Source organism: Phyllobates terribilis, unplaced genomic scaffold, assembly GCF_046119375.1.
Source record: "Phyllobates terribilis strain yellow unplaced genomic scaffold, ASM4611937v1 Scaffold_2__4_contigs__length_985480577, whole genome shotgun sequence".
NCBI lineage: Eukaryota > Metazoa > Chordata > Amphibia > Anura > Dendrobatidae > Phyllobates > Phyllobates terribilis.
The window spans coordinates 933,470,060-933,488,236 of NW_027362762.1; the positions used below are offsets into that span (position 1 = coordinate 933,470,060).

Here is an 18,177-nt window from a genome sequence, read left to right on the forward strand (position 1 = left end):
GCAGCATTTTCACAATGATATCTATTGCTAAAAGCACACATTTTGGTGCACATGTTGGGTTTTTTCTGCACCTTTTTTCCGCAAAATCTGAAGTTTTCTATTACCAGCAAAGTGAATGAGATTCCTGAAGTTTCTTATTTTTTTCCTTGCAAATTTAAATCTCCAGCATGTGAATTCTTTCACGAGTAGAGAAAAATCAGCCAACAAAATGCGAAAAAAGTATTTTTCCTGCCAAGAGATGCAGAAATTTCTGCAGCAACTATTTAACGTGTGCGCATAGGTTTTTAAAAGGTTTTCAGCAAATAAATATTTAACCACTTCATGACCAGGCACTTTTTTTGGGATTTTTTTTCGTTCTTACATGCGGCTTTTAAGATTTCGGATATTAATTTTTTTTAATCTATTCTTGTACATCTGGTCTAATTTTTTACATTTTTCTTTTGCCTCAAAATTAAGGTGATGTTGGGGTGTAATTGAAGGCGCTTTTTTTTATTTATTTATTTTTTAATGGCGACTAGGATAAATTGATTCCCTTTTCATAAAAATATTTTTATATATCCAACATTGTTTTTTTCCAACGGGGGTGGGGATCGTAACAATGATTTAAACTGACAGCTGCTTGTTTTTTCTTCTGTTTTTATTTATTTATTTTGTTTTTTATATCATTCATTTATTCATAGGCAGAGACCCTAATTCCAGTGGTGTGTCAGTTACAGGGCTACTAAGTGTAGTTTTAATAAAATCACTGAGATTGAATAAGACTACTAGTAAACCTGCTGCCAGGTAGTTCAACCACACTTTCCAAACTTGCGGCTTTCTGCCTATGCACAGTGTACACACAAAGCTGCCAATAAGTGGTGTGGGTGGGGTTACACAGAGCTCAGCATTCAGAGAACTGCTAGATCTGCCGCGGAGAAAACCGTTTTTAATCAAGACTGCAGAAATCGGTAAAGTAACACATCGCTGGAATCAGGTTCTCTGCCCCTATATCATGCTACTTTCAGATTGGGTAGCAAAGACCAAGTGACAGATTCCCTTTTAAAGTCTATGGACAGTCCAGAAGTAGTTAATGTAAACCTTTCCAATATATTTTATGTATTGATATATTTAGTTTTAAAGATCTTTATTTGCAGTCGTTGAATGAGAACCTTTATCCAGTGGATAGACAGGTGGTTACGAGACAGAATGCTAATTCTTAAATTTAAAAAAAAAAAAAAAAAAAGTGAAGGTACCCAGTGAATGTTGTCAGCAACCAGAGACTTTGAAATCTGGAAAGAATGAATACAGAAAGCATATTGGAAAATTGTATAACTTTTCAGAACTCAAAGAATAAGTTTTATTTGCTAAAACCTTGAATAACCCTTTTAATTAAGGCCAAAATTTGGAATCCCATTTAACACATTTGTAGAACTGTTCCCGCACCGTTTGGAACCTCTGCCTCATCTTTTGTTTACATATTTGCGTGATGATGTCATTCATGGGGGATGGGTCATGTGAGCGGCTCCGCCTCTTCGCCTTCCGCTATGGTGAGGTCACTGCCGCAGGCTATGATTGGACCATGACTAAAACAAAATTCACATAGCACAGATCATATACCCAGGTGGAGAACATATCCACAATCTTTTGGGTGTTCTTCCTTTCAGTTACATATAAAGATAATATAATATAGCGGTGGAGTAGTCCTAAGCATATTGAAAACTTGTGGAAACCACCAGAGGGTGGAGTAGCCATGAACCATCAAACGCCAATTAAAGGATACAAGTTTATTGAGAAAAATGAAAACTGGAAAATATCAAACATTATGAAATATCAAGGTCTAATAAGGAGGAAACCTGAATGGCAGGGTTCAATTAGGGAGCAATCTGTAAGAGCCCCAGTGTGTACACCAGGATCATGGGATGCAATAAAACAGCATGTGCACAAACAAGTCAAAAAGACAGCCCAAATATTTGCAAGAAACCTTCTAGGCATATAAATGCCATGGTAACAGTATAATCCCTAATCAGGAAAAATTATGCTTACCCATAGTGTCCCAGGACCACAGATGCCCTCCTTCTTGTCCAGACCTCAAAACACTGCTTTCATAAGGGAAGTGTGTATGTATATGTGTGTGTATATATATATATATATATATATATATATATATATATATATATATATATATATATATATATATATATATATATATATATATATATATATATATATATATATATATATATATATATATATATATATATATGTATGTATATGTATATGTCTCGGCTAGGTGTTTTCAATTAGGTGGTGCATGCGTTTCGGGATCCAGGCCAAATTTGTCACTTCTGGCCTGGGTCACTGACCAAATGCGCCACTTAATCGACAACACATATCTGAGACATATATATAGCTAAAGTATGACACTGGGCAAGATACTCCCCTTGAGAAAGCAGTTGCAATAAACGTACGTCGGGGCAAGGAGGTGGTTCTGGGACACTATGGGTAAGCATTTTTTTCCCTGATTAGGGTTTATACTGTTTCCATGGTATTTGTATGCCAAGAAGGTTTCTAGCAAATATTTGCACTGTGTTTTTGACTTCTTTTATGCACATGCTGTTTTATTGCATCCCATGATCCTGGTGTACACACTGGGTCTCTTATAGATTGCTCCCATATTGGACTCTGCCATTCCTTTTACCATTCATGTTTCCTCATTATTAGACCTTGATATTTCATATTATTATTATTATTATTATTATTATTATTGCGCCATTTATTCCATGGCGCTTTACATGTGAAAAAGGGGTATAATACAAGAACAATTACAATAATCTTGAACAATGTGACAGCGACTGGTACAGGAGGAGTGAGACCCTGCCCGCGAGGGCTCACAATCTACAAGGGATGGGTGAGGATACAGTAGGTGAGGGTAGAGCTGGTCGTGCAGCGGTATGGTGGAGCGGTGGTTACTGCAGGTTGTAGGCTTGTCGGAAGAGGTGGGTCTTCAGGCTCCTTTTGAAGGTTTCCACGGTAGGCGAGAGTCTGATACTTTGGGGTAGAGGGTTTCAGAGTAGGGGGGAAGCACGGTAGAAATCTTGTATGCGATTGTGGGAGGAGGAGATAAGAGGGGAGGAGAGAAGGAGATCTTGTGAGGATCGAAAGTTGCGTGCGGGTATGTACTGGGAGACTAGGTCAGAGATATATGGAGGAGACAGGTTGTGAATGTCTTTGTATGTCATGGTTAGGGTTTTGAACTGGAGTCTCTGAGCTCCTGAGAGAGGAGAGGTCGGGGAATAGCGGGGGGACAGGTTGATTAGTCGAGCAGCAGAGTTTAGGATAGATTGGAGGGGTGCGAGAGTGTTAGAGGGGAGGCCACAGAGCAGGAGGTTGCAGTAGTCGAGGCGGGAGATGATGAGGGCATGCACTAGTGTTTTTGCAGATTCATGGTTGAGGAATGTGCTTATCCGGGAGATATTTTTGAGTTGGAGTCGGCAGGTAGTGGAAAGGGCTTGGATATGTGGTTTGAAGGAGAGTTCAGAGTCCTGGGTTACCCCAAGGCAGCGAGCTTGAGGGACTGGGGAGAGTGGGCAGCTATTGACGTTGATAGATAGGTCAGTTGGGGGGGTTGAATGAGATGGCGGAAAGATGATGAATTCTGTTTTGTCCATGTTAAGTTTTAGAAATCTGACAGAGAAGAAGGATGAAATAGCGGACAGACATTGTGGGATTATGGTTAGTAAGGAGGTGATATCGGGTCCAGAGAGGTAGATCTGTGTGTCATCAGCCTAGCGGTGATAATGAAAGCCGTGAGACTCTGAGCTGTCCCAGGCCGAAGGTGTAGATGGAGAAGAGCAGCGGTCCTAGAACTGAACCTTGGGGTACACCGACAGATAGGGGGCGAGGTGGTGTGTGAGTGGGAGACACTCAATGTCCGGTCTGTTAGGTATGAGGAGATCCAGGATAGGGCCAAGTCTGTGATGCTGAGAGATGAGAGTTTGTAGTAAGAGGGAATGGTCCACTGTGTCAAAGGCTGATGACAGGTCTAGGAGGAGGAGGACAGCGTAGTGTCTTAGATTTGGCGGTTAGTAGGTCGTTGGTGACTTTAGTCAGTGCAGTTTCAGTAGAATGGTGCGGTCGGAAACCAGATTGTAGGCGGTCAAAGAGGGAGCAGGAGGAGAGGTGGGAGGACAGTTCAGAATGGATGTGTTGTTCCAGTACTTTTGAGGCATAGGGGAGAAGTGATATGGGGCGATAGCTAGACATGGAGGATGGGTCAAGGGAGGGGTTTTGAGGATGGGTGTGATTGAGGCATATTTGAAGCATGAGGGGAAGACACCAGTTGTTAGTGACAGGTTGAATAGGTGGGCTAGGGCTGGGATGAAGATAGTGGTAAGGTTTGGGATGAGGTGGGATGGGATTGGGTCAAGTTTACAGGTGGTGAGGTGTGATTTGGAGAGTAAGGAGGAAAGTTGTTCTTCAGAAATGGTGGAGAAGGTGGTTTTGGAGGAAGAGGGTTGAGTAGGTGTGGGGAGGGGCTGTGGGGGCTTTAGGCAAAAGCTTTGTCTGATGGTGTCAATCTTCTTCTTGAAGAATGAGGCAAAGTCTTCGGCTGAAATAAGAGGAGAGGGAGGAGGCACTGGGGGACGGAGGAGAGAATTGAAGGTGTTGAATAGTTGTTTGGGGTTGTGAGACAGGGAGGATATGAGAGATGTGAAGTATGTTTGTTTTGCTGCAGTGAGTGTGGACTTGAAGGTAGTGAGGGACTGTTTGAATGCGATGAAGTGCTCATGGGAGTGGGACCTTTTCCATCTACGCTCAGCAACCCTGGAGGCCCGTCGCAGTTCTTTAGTTAAGCTGGTGTGCCAGGGTTGTCTGTTGATTGTGCGAGCCTTGGTATGTGTGAGAGGGGCGACCGAATCGAGAGCTGCAGTGGTTTTGGTGTTGTATAAAGTAGCAGCAACATCTGCATCGTGTAAGGAACTAATGTCTGTAAGAGGGAGGAGGGATTCAGAGAGAGAGTGTAGGCCAAGGTGTTTGAGATTTCTGCGAGGGTATGCAAGTTTGTGGAGTGGGGATTGTTGCCCCGGGGATGAGAGAGAAGAGAATGTGAGTAGGTTGTGGTCAGAAAGAGGGAGAGGTGAGTTAGAGAGGTTAGATAGGGAACAGAGGCGGGTGAAGATGAGGTCCAGTGTGTGGCCGTGTGGCCGTCTTTGTGGGTGGGTGTGGAAGACCACTGAGTAAGACCAAAGGAGGAAGTGAGGGATAGAAGCTTAGAGGCAGCTGAGAGGGAAGTGTCAATGGGGCTGTTAAAGTCGCCCATGAGGATAGTGGGGATGTCAACGGAGAGGAAATGAAGTGGTCAAAGAAAGTGGTGGTTGATTCTGGGGGGGCGGTAGATGACAGCCAGTTGGAGGTTGGATGGGGAGTAGATGCGCACGCAGTGCACTTCAAAAGAGGGGAGAGTAATTGAGGACGGCAGTGGGATATGGGTGAAGGAGCAGTTTTCTGAGAGGAGGAAACCTATTCCTCCACAGTGCTTGCCGGTGGGGCGGGGGGTATGGGAGAGGTGGAATCCGCCAAACGAAAGTGCAGCAGGAGAGGCTGTGTCGGAGGGGTGAGCCAGGTTTCAGTGATGCCGAGGAAGGAAAGCTTGTTAGTGATGAAGAGATTGTGAATGTAGGAAGTTTGTTGCAGACGGAGCGAGCGTTCCATAGAGCTTCTATTAGTGGGACTGGGGAAGTGGGGGCTGGGCGGATGGGTATAAGGTTAGAAGGGTTATGAGAGTTTGGGATAGATCGTGGGTAGGAGGTGGAAGTGACTGTAGTGATGTGGCGAGGAGGGCCAGGATTTGGAGAGATGTCGCCGGCAGCAAGGAGGAGCAGAGAAAGCGTTATTAGGTGGGAGCTGGAGAGGGCATGAGGTGGCTGTCTGTGTTTGGAGACAAAGGATTGTATGTTGAGGAATAGCTCTGAGGAGGAGGTGAGATGGGTGGGGAGAATGGAGGGAGAGATGAAGAGTTCATTACTAGGTGTAGGGATTAGGGGTGGTTGTAAAGGCCCCGTCACACTTAGCGACGCTGTAACGATCCCGACAACGATACGACCTGTCAGGGATCGTTGCTGCGTCGCTATGTGGTCGCTGGTGAGCTGTCAAACAGGCAGGCTCATCAACGATCAGGGGAGCAGCGACATCGTGGAAAGAATCTTTCCACGATGTCCTGCTCCGGTTACCAGCCTGCTGAAGCAGGAGCAGGCTGGTAACCATGATAAACATCGGGTTACTAGGGGCACACGCGCACCTAGTAACCCGTTGTTTATCATGGTTACCACTCTGCTACGGTGAGCGGGAGGTTTCCGGTCACTTTAGCAGGCTCGTAACCATGATAAACAGCGGGTTACTAGGTTCGCGTGTGCCCCTAGTAACCCGATGTGTATCATGGTTACCAGCCTGATCGCTGCTCCCGCTGGTCACACACAGCGATGTGTGCTGACCAGCGGGAGGGCAACGACCAAAAAATGGTCCAGGACACTTTGCAGTGATCAGCGACCTCACAACAGGGGCCTGATCGCTGCAAAGTGTCACACATAGCGACATCGCTGGTGAGGTCGCTGTTGCGTCACCAAAACCGTGACACAGCAGCGATCTCGCTAGCGATCTCGCTATGTGAGACGGGGGCTTAAGAAGTGAAGGATTAAGGGGGTGATAGTGAAAACAAAGACAAACATTGTTTACTGTGACTTAGTATCCAGTTACCTTCAGTTCCCTTCAGGTTCAATTCAGAATTAATTCAAATTTCAGACACTTCAGCTAATGGACACTTAAGGTGATGGACACAGACTAAAGGCTAACAGTCTCCTGGCCCACTAATATATATATATATATTTCATATGTTCCAGTTTTCATTTTTCTCAATAAACTTGTATCCTTTAATTGGCATTTAGTGGTACATGGCTACTCCACCCTATGATTGGACTATGGTCATCACATGTAGACAGAGTAGGTGAAGCCAAACAGCGGGAGCGAATAAGTGAAGAAATATTGTGACATTTATTTTCATAGCATTTTAGGCTGCATAAAATGTGTGTTCTTTTTTAAGTTTTTTTTTTTTTTTTTTAATTCTTAACCGTTTTTTAATAACTTGAAAAGATTTTTTAGGCCTGTTATCATACATCATTCCCTGTGTGTAGCATGCTGCCTTTTTATTTTCATTTATTTTGCACCATGCACAGTCATTGTTGTAGTGTACAGTGTTTTTTTTTCCTTTACTTTTAGATTTTTTTTTTTTGTTTGCTTATGTGTTGTTTTCCTCCTTTTTCTAGGAATCATATGTTGTCCATCCCCCTACTCAGGCTTGAAAGTCCTCAAAGGGACCCACTATCCCCATATCACTGCCCAGAGGGATGATGGGAGATGCAGCCTTGATCATGTGACTTCCAGCATGATCATTCATCTGCCTTCTGACTAGACGACCGCTGCACAGAATTTTTACCTCATTTTCCATTTAGATGCATGTTGACCATTACGTTGTACCTGCAGATCCTGAAGCTAAAAAAAAAATAATAATAATAATTAAAATTGACACTCGGATTATGGAGGATAGTGGGTCCTTTTGCGGCTTTCTCCATTTTTAATAGAAAAAAATTATAATAAAAAAAAAATCATACAATGTCCTTTTTGCTTTGATACTCCATGACACTTTTTGAGGGAAGTCGGTCATCAAATGGTTGCGATATTACTTTTAATTTGCAAAAAGACCCACTATCAAGGAATGCTGCATGTACTGTTTATATTGTGTCCATAAATATGAAATGTTTGGCTTTTATTTTATTACCTGTTGTATTATTATTATTTTTTTTTTTTTTTGTGTCCAGTCTTAGAATCATTTATTTTAGCCTTTTAACTGACAGAAAGAAGTAGAAAAATAGTGAAATACTCCCAGATATTTAGAAACGTATATACTACATAATTTGTATTCAACAATGTGTAAAGGGTTAGTTTTTTTATATATATATATTCCACAAAACAATTATTTTTGAATTGTATTTTTCTGGTGCAATGGATCTCCAGTGTTAACAGGCCCACTGCGCTTGTTAATCACCTTCTTCAGTTTTGCACATGTCATTGATGGCGGACCTCCCTGATTTGTACTGTTTTTATGTATGTTATTATAATTATCATTGTTATTTTATATATATATATACATTTGCCGGGGGTATTATATCCATTGTATTATACTAGCCAGTGTTTAGTCTTCATCCGACTTGTTGGGGCGTCCAGCCTCTCCTCCACCCTCCGGTCACAGGGCTTCTTAGCTGTTCCTTTTTCCTATCAGGACGAAGAATGTATACACTATTTTAACCTGGAATTTAATTGCAATGTTTACATACTTTTTCGTTATTATCATTTTATCTAGACTGTGGAGTTTGTCATATATTTTTTTATTTTTTTGAAACTTATATCGTATTGTGCCGTACACCTTTTTTGGAACACTAGCTTCCACTTTTCCTGCCTTGCGCAGAGAGAAAAAGGAATAATAATAAAAAAAAAAAAAAAAAAGCCACGATGGGATGTTTTTACTGAAGGCTGTAGTAGTAGTTTTTATTTTTTATCTTCTGTAATCCCCCTTCCTCTCCGCAACTACAATACTCATTCTTCAAGTGTCGGCCTACCGCCCCTCCAAAACAAAAACTAGAAAAATTATGGCTTGAGCCAACTGGAGCTTTGTGTTCACCCGCACTTCAGTATTGTCATGGATATGAATGTAAGATATATAAATATATAAAAACCTACAGCTTTAACAACTGTAATACAGCCTTTACAATCTACTACATGTATAGAGAATTAAATCCTTCTTATAGAAGCTAAAAACCCTCATGTCTGTGTTGTCCTTGTGTTTTGGTTGTTTCTTGTTGCCTACGAAAATTGAAACTGTCGTGATATAAAAATATGAAATTTTGCATTTTTCACTCGGAGACACAAAATAGGCTGATTTACTTTTGAGAAGTGATCTTTTATATAATCTCTACCATCACGGGCAGGATTACAATGACTGATAACCTCTATATACAGTAGATAACACAGGATCCACCATTCACAATAGATGTCACAGCTCACCTCCTCCTGTACAATGACTGATAACACTTCTATATACAGTAGATAACACAGGATCCACCATTCACAATAGATGTCACGGCTCATCTCCTCCTGTACAATGACTGACGCCTCTGTATACAGTAGATAACACAGGATCCACCATTCACAATAGATGTCACAGCTCACCTCCTCCTTCTGTACAATGACTGATAACCTCTATATACAGTAGATAACACAGGATCCACCATTCACAATAGATGTCGTGGCTCATCTCCTCCTCCTGTACAATGACTGATAACACCTCTATATACAGTAGATAACACAGGATCCACCATTCACAATAGGTGATGTCACAGCTCACCTCCTCCTCCTGTACTATGACTGATAACACCTCTATATACAGTAGATAACACAGGATCCACCATTCACAATAGGTGATGTCACAGCTCACCTCCTCCTGTACAATGACTGACGCCTCTATATACGATAGATACACATGTTGATACCCTTCTCGTAAAGTAAGAAAAAAAAAACACTGAACTAAGTTGAAACTGACAAAAGTAATTTTCAATTTTATTTTTTTTGCTTTGTGGTTTAACAGAAAAAAAAATTATGAAAATGGCCTGGACAAATATAATGCTACCCATAGAAAATATTTAAAATAATGAGACCATAGAGACATGTGAAACTAAGGCGTGTCCTGTAATTATCATCACGTGTGTACATGTAATCAGTTTGCCCAGGGTGAAAAGTAGTCACTGTGCTGTTTGGAATCATAGTGTATAGCATACTGAACATGGACCAAAGAAAGCTGAGGAGAGGGTTGTCTCCTATTAGAAAGAAAATTATAGACAAACATGTTGGTGGTAAAGGCTATAAGACCATCTCCAAGCAGCTGCATGTTCCTGTTACTACAGTTGCACATATTATTCAGAAGTTTTAGGTCTATGGGACTGTAGCCGACCTCCCAAGATGTGGCCACAAGAGAAAAACTAATGACAAATTGAAGAGACAGATAATGTGAATGGTAACCAGAGACCAAAACAACTTCCAAAGAGATTAAAAGTGAACTCCCAAGGTCAAGGTCCATCAGTGCCAGATCGCACCCATTCATCTGTGTCTTGGCCAAAATGAACTTCATGGAAGACTAACGAGGAGGAAACCACTGTAGAAAGCAAATCCTAAAAAAAGCAAGACTGGAGTTTGCTAAAAATGCATATTGATAAGCCACAAAGCTTCTGTGAGAATGTCCTTTGGACAGATGAGGCAGAACTGGAGCGTTTTGGCAAATGACATCAGCTTTATGTTCACAGACACAAGTGAAACCTACAAAGAAAAGAACATTGTACCTCCTGTGAAACATGGAGGAGGCTCTGTTATGTTGGGGCAGCTTTGCTCCACCTGGGTACGATTAAATCTCAAGACTATATCTATGCATTCTGGAGTGAAATGTGCTGCCCAGTATCAGAAAGCTTGGTCTGAGCCGCAGGTTATGGGTCCTCCAACGAGATAATGACCGAAAACATCCAAGAATGGTAGGAGCAAAGCATCGGACTCTACTGCAGTGACTTCTAGGAGCCCTGATGTAACGTTTATTAAACATCTGTGAACAGGAGAGGCCAAAATACCTGTGGAAGGGGCCAGACTACAAAATATTACAGGGGTTGTCCTGCCTTGGGCTACAAGTCTGCAGTTACTGTGACTGTAGACTTGTGAATCTTCACCATATAGTAATATACAGGAAAAAAAAGGGGTTTAAGCGGCTCACCCTCCAGCGACTTCAGTCCGTCCAGGAGCACGCAATCAAGCGTTCTGCCAGCGCTAGGATGGATACAGAGGTATAGGAGAAATAGATCCAGCTCGCCAAACGTCCAAAATTTAAAATTCAAAACATTTTATTTTAAAAAATCCATCTTGATAATGTGAACAATCAAAAATCCATATCTGGAATTAGGGAAACATGGGATACAATACTGATTACCAGGTGGTATCCAATGTTTCCTAATTCAAGATATGGATTTTTGATTGTTCACACTATCAAGATGGATTTTTTAAAATATATATCAAATAAATAAATAAATTACATTTTAGATGTTTGATGAGCTGGGTCTATTTCTCCTAATCTTCACAATATGCAGACTGCACACTGTGAGGATTCTCCGGTCACGGGAGCTGCAGGGGCGTGACCTATGTATGTGATTTGCATACGTTGCTGAATTCAAGCTTATTGAGTGAGATCAGACGCAGTCTAGTTGGACTGTGGCTGGAAGTATGGAAATCGCATATTTGCGGTCGACCGCTCGCACCTGGCACCAGATAATTCTCACATTGTGCAGTGCGCTCGAAGTGAGGATTCACAAGTCTGCAGTCACATGGAGTGACTGCAGACTTGTAGCCTAAGGCCGGACAACCCATTTTAAGTTATGGGTACCATCATTTTGGTCCAGGCCATTTTCTTTAGTTTATTTTTTTTTTACATTTTTCTGTTAAAACTGAAAAGTATATTTCTGAATATCAATGAAAATCAGACATAACTTGAACCACAATTCAAAAGTAATTTCAGTGACCATTGTGGGATTTTCTTACTTTAACAGAAGATATCAACAATTTTGTACACGTGTGTATTACAGGATCTATCATTAACATTGGGCGAGATCACAGCTCACCTCCTCCTCCTGTACAATAACCAAAAACACCTCTATATACTGTAGATAACACAGGATTCACCATTAATAGGTAATGTCACAGCTCACCACCTCCTCCTCCTGTTCAATGACTGATACCTCTATATACAGTAGATAATACGGGATCCCTCATTCACAATAGATTGTCACAGCTCACCTTCTCCCCCTCCTGTACTATAATCTCTGCACATATACTAAAACAATCTACTGTAGAAGTCAGGAGTAATTTCATTACTTTTTTCGTCCAACTGCCTTCTCTGAAGAAAGTAAAGAATATAGAATAAAACATCACAAAAAAAAGATAAGAAACTAAATTTATCACAGTATGTATTTTTAATTGATAATGTAAATTTAAGCAAAACGTTTCCCTTTTGAGAACTAATTCACATGAAAATAAGAATTAAGTATTTTTGTGCATTTGAACTAAATGCAATAAATTTTGCTCTCAAAAGCAGCATGTTCTTGCCTTATGGCTCCATAGGTTTCCTTCACACAGTGCTGTAAAATCACATTATATGGCATTAGAGATGGAAACCTAGGAGACGGCACGAATCACTGTCATCCTGGGTGCAGGGAGGAAAATTAAAACTATTGATTTAGAAAAGCAAGTACGGCGCAACAGATTTTCCTTTTTATTTTGTGTCTTAATAAATGGAAGTAACACTAAGTCATTGAAATTCTTTTGTCATTGAAGAAAATATTTTTTTGTATGCTGTGTTGCTTGTCAAGAATTTTTTATTTTTTTTAAAGCTTGTGAAACTGCAGGTTCAGTGCTCAGTGGGCTTTCCCTGTAAAGCATGCGGTCTGCTCCTCACTGCTGAGCTTGTCGGTTTCTCCTCCTTCATTGCCCACATTGACATCACTGTGATCTTTGTGACAAAATGCAGATCAGAAATATCAGGGATCTATAATCTACCATTTGTGAATGACACCTGTGTGCACTCAATCTACCTCAACCTGTTCGGTCACTGTTCGAGCTTTGATCTTTTCTGTGCGTGTTGAGACATGTCTGGACATAGACACATTAGAAGTTCAGCTTGATGAAAGCATCAGAAATGACAGGATGGCAAGTACAGTACAGTGGAACTCCACAACGAAAGTGAGGCATTTGGGGCTTCCTTCCATGATTAATTTCCTTACAAAGGAAGAAAAGCCTAAAGAAATCCATGAAAGGATGATTGCTGTATATGGTGATAATATACCTAATTACTACCAAGTAAGGTTTTGGGCAATGCAGTTTAAATGGAGTAGGGAATCCATTGAAGATGACCCCCATTTAGGGCGCCCTGTCGAAGCATCGTCAGAGGAAATGTACCAGAGTAGAGACCATGATTTTCGAAGATTGTCAAGTCAAAGTCAGTGTTATACAGTGGGGAAAAAAGTATTTAGTCAGCCACCAATTGTGCAAGTTCTCCCACTTAAAAAGATGAGAGAGGCCTGTAATTGACATCAGAGGTAGACCTCAACTATGAGATACAAGATGAGAAAACAAATCCTGAAAATCATATTGTCTGATTTGGAAACTATTTTTTTCCAATTTTGGTGGAAAATAAGTATTTGGTCAATTACAAAAGTTCATCTCAATACTTTGTTATATATCCTTTGTTGGCAATGACAGAGGTCAAACATTTTCTGTAAGTCTTTACAAGGTTGGCACACACTGTTGCTGGTATGTTGGCCCATTCCTCCATGCAGATCTCCTCTAGAGCAGTGATGGTTTGGGGCTGTCGCTGGGCAATAAGGACTTTCAACTCCCTCCAAAGGTTTTCTATAGGGTTTAGATCTGGAGCCTGGCTAGGCCAATCCAGGACCTTGAAATGCTTCTTACAAAGCCACTCCTTCGTTGTCCTGGCAGTGTGCTTGGGATAATTGTCATGCTGAAAGACCCAGCTACGTTTCATCTTTAATGCCCTTTCTGATGGAAAGAGGTATGCACTCAAAATCTCACGATACATGGCCACATTCATTCTTTTATGTACACGGATCAGTCATCTTGGTCCCTTGGCAGAGAAACAGCCCAAAAGCATGATGTTGCCACCCCCATGCTTCACTGTAGGTATGGTGTTCTTTGGATGCAACTCTGCATTCTTTCTCCTCCAAACACGGCGAGTTGTGTTTCTACCAAACAGTTCTACTTTGGCTTCATCTGACCATATGACATTCTCCCAATACTCTTATGGATCATCCAAATGCTCTCTAACAAACTTTAGACGGGCCCGGACATGTAATGGCTTAAGCAGGGGGACACGTCTGGCACTGCAGGATCTGAGTCCCTGGCGCCGTAGTGTTACTGATGGTAGCCTGTGTAACGTTGCTCCCAGCTCTCTGCATGTCATTCACTCGGTCCCCCCATGTGGTTCTGGGATTTTTGCTTACCGTTCGTGAGATCTTGTGTCGATCCCCAGATCGAGGGAGATTATCAGTGGTCTTGTATGTCTTCCATTTTCTAATTATTTCTCCCACAGTTGATTTCTTCACACCAAGCTGTTTGCTTATTGTATATTCAGTCTTCCCAGCCTGGTGCAGGGCTACAATTTTGTTTCTGGTGTCCTTCGACAGCTCTTTGGTCTTCGCCATAGTGGAGTTTGGAGTGTGACTGTTTGAGGTTGCGGACAGGTGTCTTTTATACTGATAACAAGTTCAAACCGGTGCCAGGACTACAGGTAATGAGTGGAGGACAGAGGAGGCAGTACTACAAGTAATGAGTGGAGGACAGAGGTGCCAGGACTACAGGTAATGAGTGGAGGACAGAGGTGCCAGTACTACAGGTAATGAGTGGAGGACAGAGGAGCCAGTACTACAGGTAATGAGTGGAGGACAGAGGTGCCAGTACTACAGGTAATGAGTGGAGGACAGAGGAGCCAGTAGAACAGGTAATGAGTGGAGAACAGAGGAGCCAGTAGAACAGGTAATGAGTGGAGGACAGAGGAGCCTCTTTAAGAGGTTGTTACAGGTCTGTGAGAGCCAGAAATCTTGCTTGTTTGTAATTGACCAAATACTTATTTTGCACCAAAATTTGAAGAAAAATTATTTCCAAATCAGACAATGTGATTTTCAGGATTTGTTTTCTCATTTTGTCTCTCATAGTTGAGGTCGACCTATGATGTCAATTACAGGCCGACCTCATCTTTTTAAGTGGGAGAACTTGTACAATTGGTGGCTGACTAAATACTTTTTTCCCCACTGTCGCTCGTGAATAAGGCATTTCAGTTGGCTCAGTTTCAAATATCATTCATGACGTTTTGATGATGTCAGAGATCAGTTCCTGGTGGGTGCAACGAATGACCAAAAAATAAGTCATCAGCAATTTAGCCAAGTGAATTTTATACCGGCTTAGAGAAAATCCAGGAGACTTCTTTTCTCAAATTATTACGGGTGATCAAACATGTGTCCATCACCATGATCCTGAGACCAAACGAGTCCATGCAATGGAAGCACAAGAGGTCACCAACTCCAAAGAAATTTTAAAACATCATGGCAACAGTTTTTTTGGGATACAGAAGGCGTTTTAGTGCTAGAATTCATACCACACACGACAACAATTAATGGAGACTGCTATGCTTCCAACAATGAAGGCATTATGTGACGCAACCAAAGAGAAACGCCGTGGGAAGTTGTCGGCAGGTGTGTTGCTGCTTCACGACAATGCGCCAGCTCACAAGTCTTGCAAATCACAAGCTGCTATCAATGTGGCTCCATGGAGCTTGACCATCCACCCTACAGTCCAGACAAGGCTCCCAGTGATTACTTCATATTTCAGAACCAGAAGAAATTTCTGTGTGGACAACAGTTTCCTGATGATAATGCAGTCAAAGAAGCAGTAATGTTATGACACTTTTGTAACATAAATTATGGTGAATTTATTTACCGCGTTCTGCTTCCAAAAAGTTGTCCGGGAATGGCGTAAAAATGCCATGAGTTTTCACTTCGTTGTGAGTTGTGCAAAAATTTTTGTAAACTGCTTGATGAATCAACTCTCAATGTTTCAGCCACATAGGACACAAGTAGGAGAACATTTGGAGGTCTACAAACTGCGTTCCTCATTTAGTGCATACTGCAATAGTGCAGTATTGGTTCTGTAAAGCACATAAGCCTGTACGAGTCTGTACTGTGTGATAGCGGTCTCTTGACAGAATCCCGTGTCGTCCCTCCCTGCAGAAGTGACTATGGACCATTCCTGCAGGACGGTGCCAAGTGCACAACACCTCCTGCATCGGTCCTGCCTGTGAGCAGAGAATAAGCCACTGCATGTGACGCGCCCCTGGGCCTTCTGTGTCGTGCGGCATCGCGCGCACGGGGGCTTACCCGGAGCCGGATCAGATGGGGGTAGTAGTCTCGTGGCGGTGACCCGGTCCGTGCCCAGGGAGTCAAACTAAGAGGCGAGTCTATTAGCAGTAGATGTTAGAATGTGTGTCGACTACGCCACCCGTTGATTTGCGGTCACAAGGCCGCCGCTGCAAAACAGTCCGCTGAGGCCGGTGGTATGGGTGCAGCAGGGATGGTATAACCCCCAACGGGAGGGGTATGGCCTCAGGGCAGCAGGAGTAGATGATGGAGGTTGTGATGGTGCGGTAGGGAGGCACAGAGTCGTGGGATGCAGTTTCAGGGTTTTTACTCACTGATGTTGCTTTAGTCACTCTGGCCTTGAGTGACCACCCGAGCCGTGCTGCGTCCACCAGGTGCGGGGCTCGGCTAACCCCCAGGCAGTTCCGGAGCGTGGTCCTGAGCTCCCCTCTCTCTCTCTTTCTGCTGGCCGTCCCCACCAGGGATCCACCTTTGTCCGGTTCCCTTGGGCCTTCTGATGGCAAAACCTTCTCTGGCTTTCCTGACCCTACTCTTGGTGTACCTTCCTGGTGGATGTGGTGAGGGTCGTGGCAAAGCTTGCCCACGACCTCCGGTTCCTGGCTAAGGGTTACTTTTGCCTCCGCCAGCTTGGGATCCGGTGCCCTTTTCTGCCAACCCTTCACCCTTTTTGGTCTGATTCTGGGATCTTAGGGTTCCCTCTGGCTCTGCCTCTCTGGGTCCTTCTTCCTCCTCTTTCTTCATGCTTGGCCCTGGAGCTGGGCCCAGCCGGAGCCACAGCTCCCTGTCAGCCCTCCTGGCTGAGCTCCTCTGCTCTGTTTCTCCTCAGGCTGAACTTGACTAAAAAGACCTTATCTCTAGATGGTGCCCACCTTATATACTCCCTCTATGTGTGAGCACAGGTGACCAGCACCCAATAGGCTCCTAGCGTTACCCAGAGTACTCCCCCTATCTGCCCCTACACTACTGGGATGTTCCACCCCCCTCCCACTCCAGCCAGGGACAGACGCTGTCGTACCTGCACATTTACTTGGTGGGAGTACCATTGTTCTGTCCCCCGGAAATGGGATGTATGTAGTGCATGCAGCCTACTGAGCTCAGTCCCACACTCCATCCTTACCCGGGAGTGGAATACCACACCTCTGGAGTGAGGTGCAATACCCCTGTAGCAGCCGAGTCCTCAGGGTGCTACACATGTACCTCCATGCCAGCAGAGAGAGCATTATGGGCATGAGGCACCGGGTCACCCATGGCTAAGATATTGATAACCAGTTGTCATTGGTTGCCGCTTCCAAGAAGAGCTAATTTGGGTTGAGATACAAACTATCTCCAGATCTGCCATTATTTCTTGAAATAAAATAAATCCGATGCATCGAACATAAGAAAATAACACACAGCCAGTGTCTGAGTGTACAATTCTTGTCTGCCTTCAGATCCCAAGCAACAAGTATTGTATTACACCCCAAGAAGAAAGGAGAATGGCTACTTACATTACCAAACAAAGAAAGTATTTTAATTGGAAATAACAGGGTCGTAAATTATGGATTCTCCAGAAGTCCTTGAAAGCTGACTTGGTCCAGTTTCCTTCTGTAACAAAGAAAACTTAACACAAAAACCCCTCTATATCAGAGACAATTCCCTGTGTTATTGCTTTTATGAATAACACTTAGAAAGCTAATACTAAAATACAAAATTATCAAAGATCTCTAGGTAGATTTAATTGTCTAAATAATAATCACAACAAAGTATAAATATTCACCATAACGCAGTCCTTAGGGTAATGTCATTAATATCAGATCTATGGCGGTCCGGTACCTCCCCCTGCCGACCTGCTGTTACCTTGACTGTGTTCACAGCTCTGTACACTACATATGGACTATTATCTGGCACTGCCGCACCAGGGAGCGGTCACTACACCGGTACAGAGCAGTGGTGCGCAGGCTCCGTACACTCAACTTCCTGCAGCCGAGGAACCTGGTAATGGTTGATTGGGGGAGGGACTGGGTGTAGGACCCCAAACAGTCCGATCCGATAGGTCATCAATACCTTTGTCTTGGGCTCTATTCAAGCTACGGGAGAAGCAGGGGGCTGTTCAAGACCCGAGCAAAAATATCCTTGG

General features: G+C 42.9%; 1 protein-coding gene across 3 annotated transcripts in view; it reads left to right on the forward strand.

The window, feature by feature from the left end:
• Nucleotides 1–18,177, forward strand: part of ITSN1 (intersectin 1) — a 107,943-nt gene that overhangs the window by 70,513 nt on the left and 19,253 nt on the right. Inside the window, exon 29 of one of the 3 annotated variants that reach the window (XM_073668357.1) lies at nucleotides 7,299–8,847. The exons of the other annotated variants lie outside the window; for them this stretch is intronic. Within the exon in view, the coding sequence (XP_073524458.1) occupies nucleotides 7,299–7,300 (2 nt within the window). The 3' untranslated portion in view covers nucleotides 7,301–8,847. Of the gene's footprint in view, nucleotides 1–7,298; nucleotides 8,848–18,177 lie in introns of those variants that run through there. 3 annotated transcript variants of the gene reach the window in all.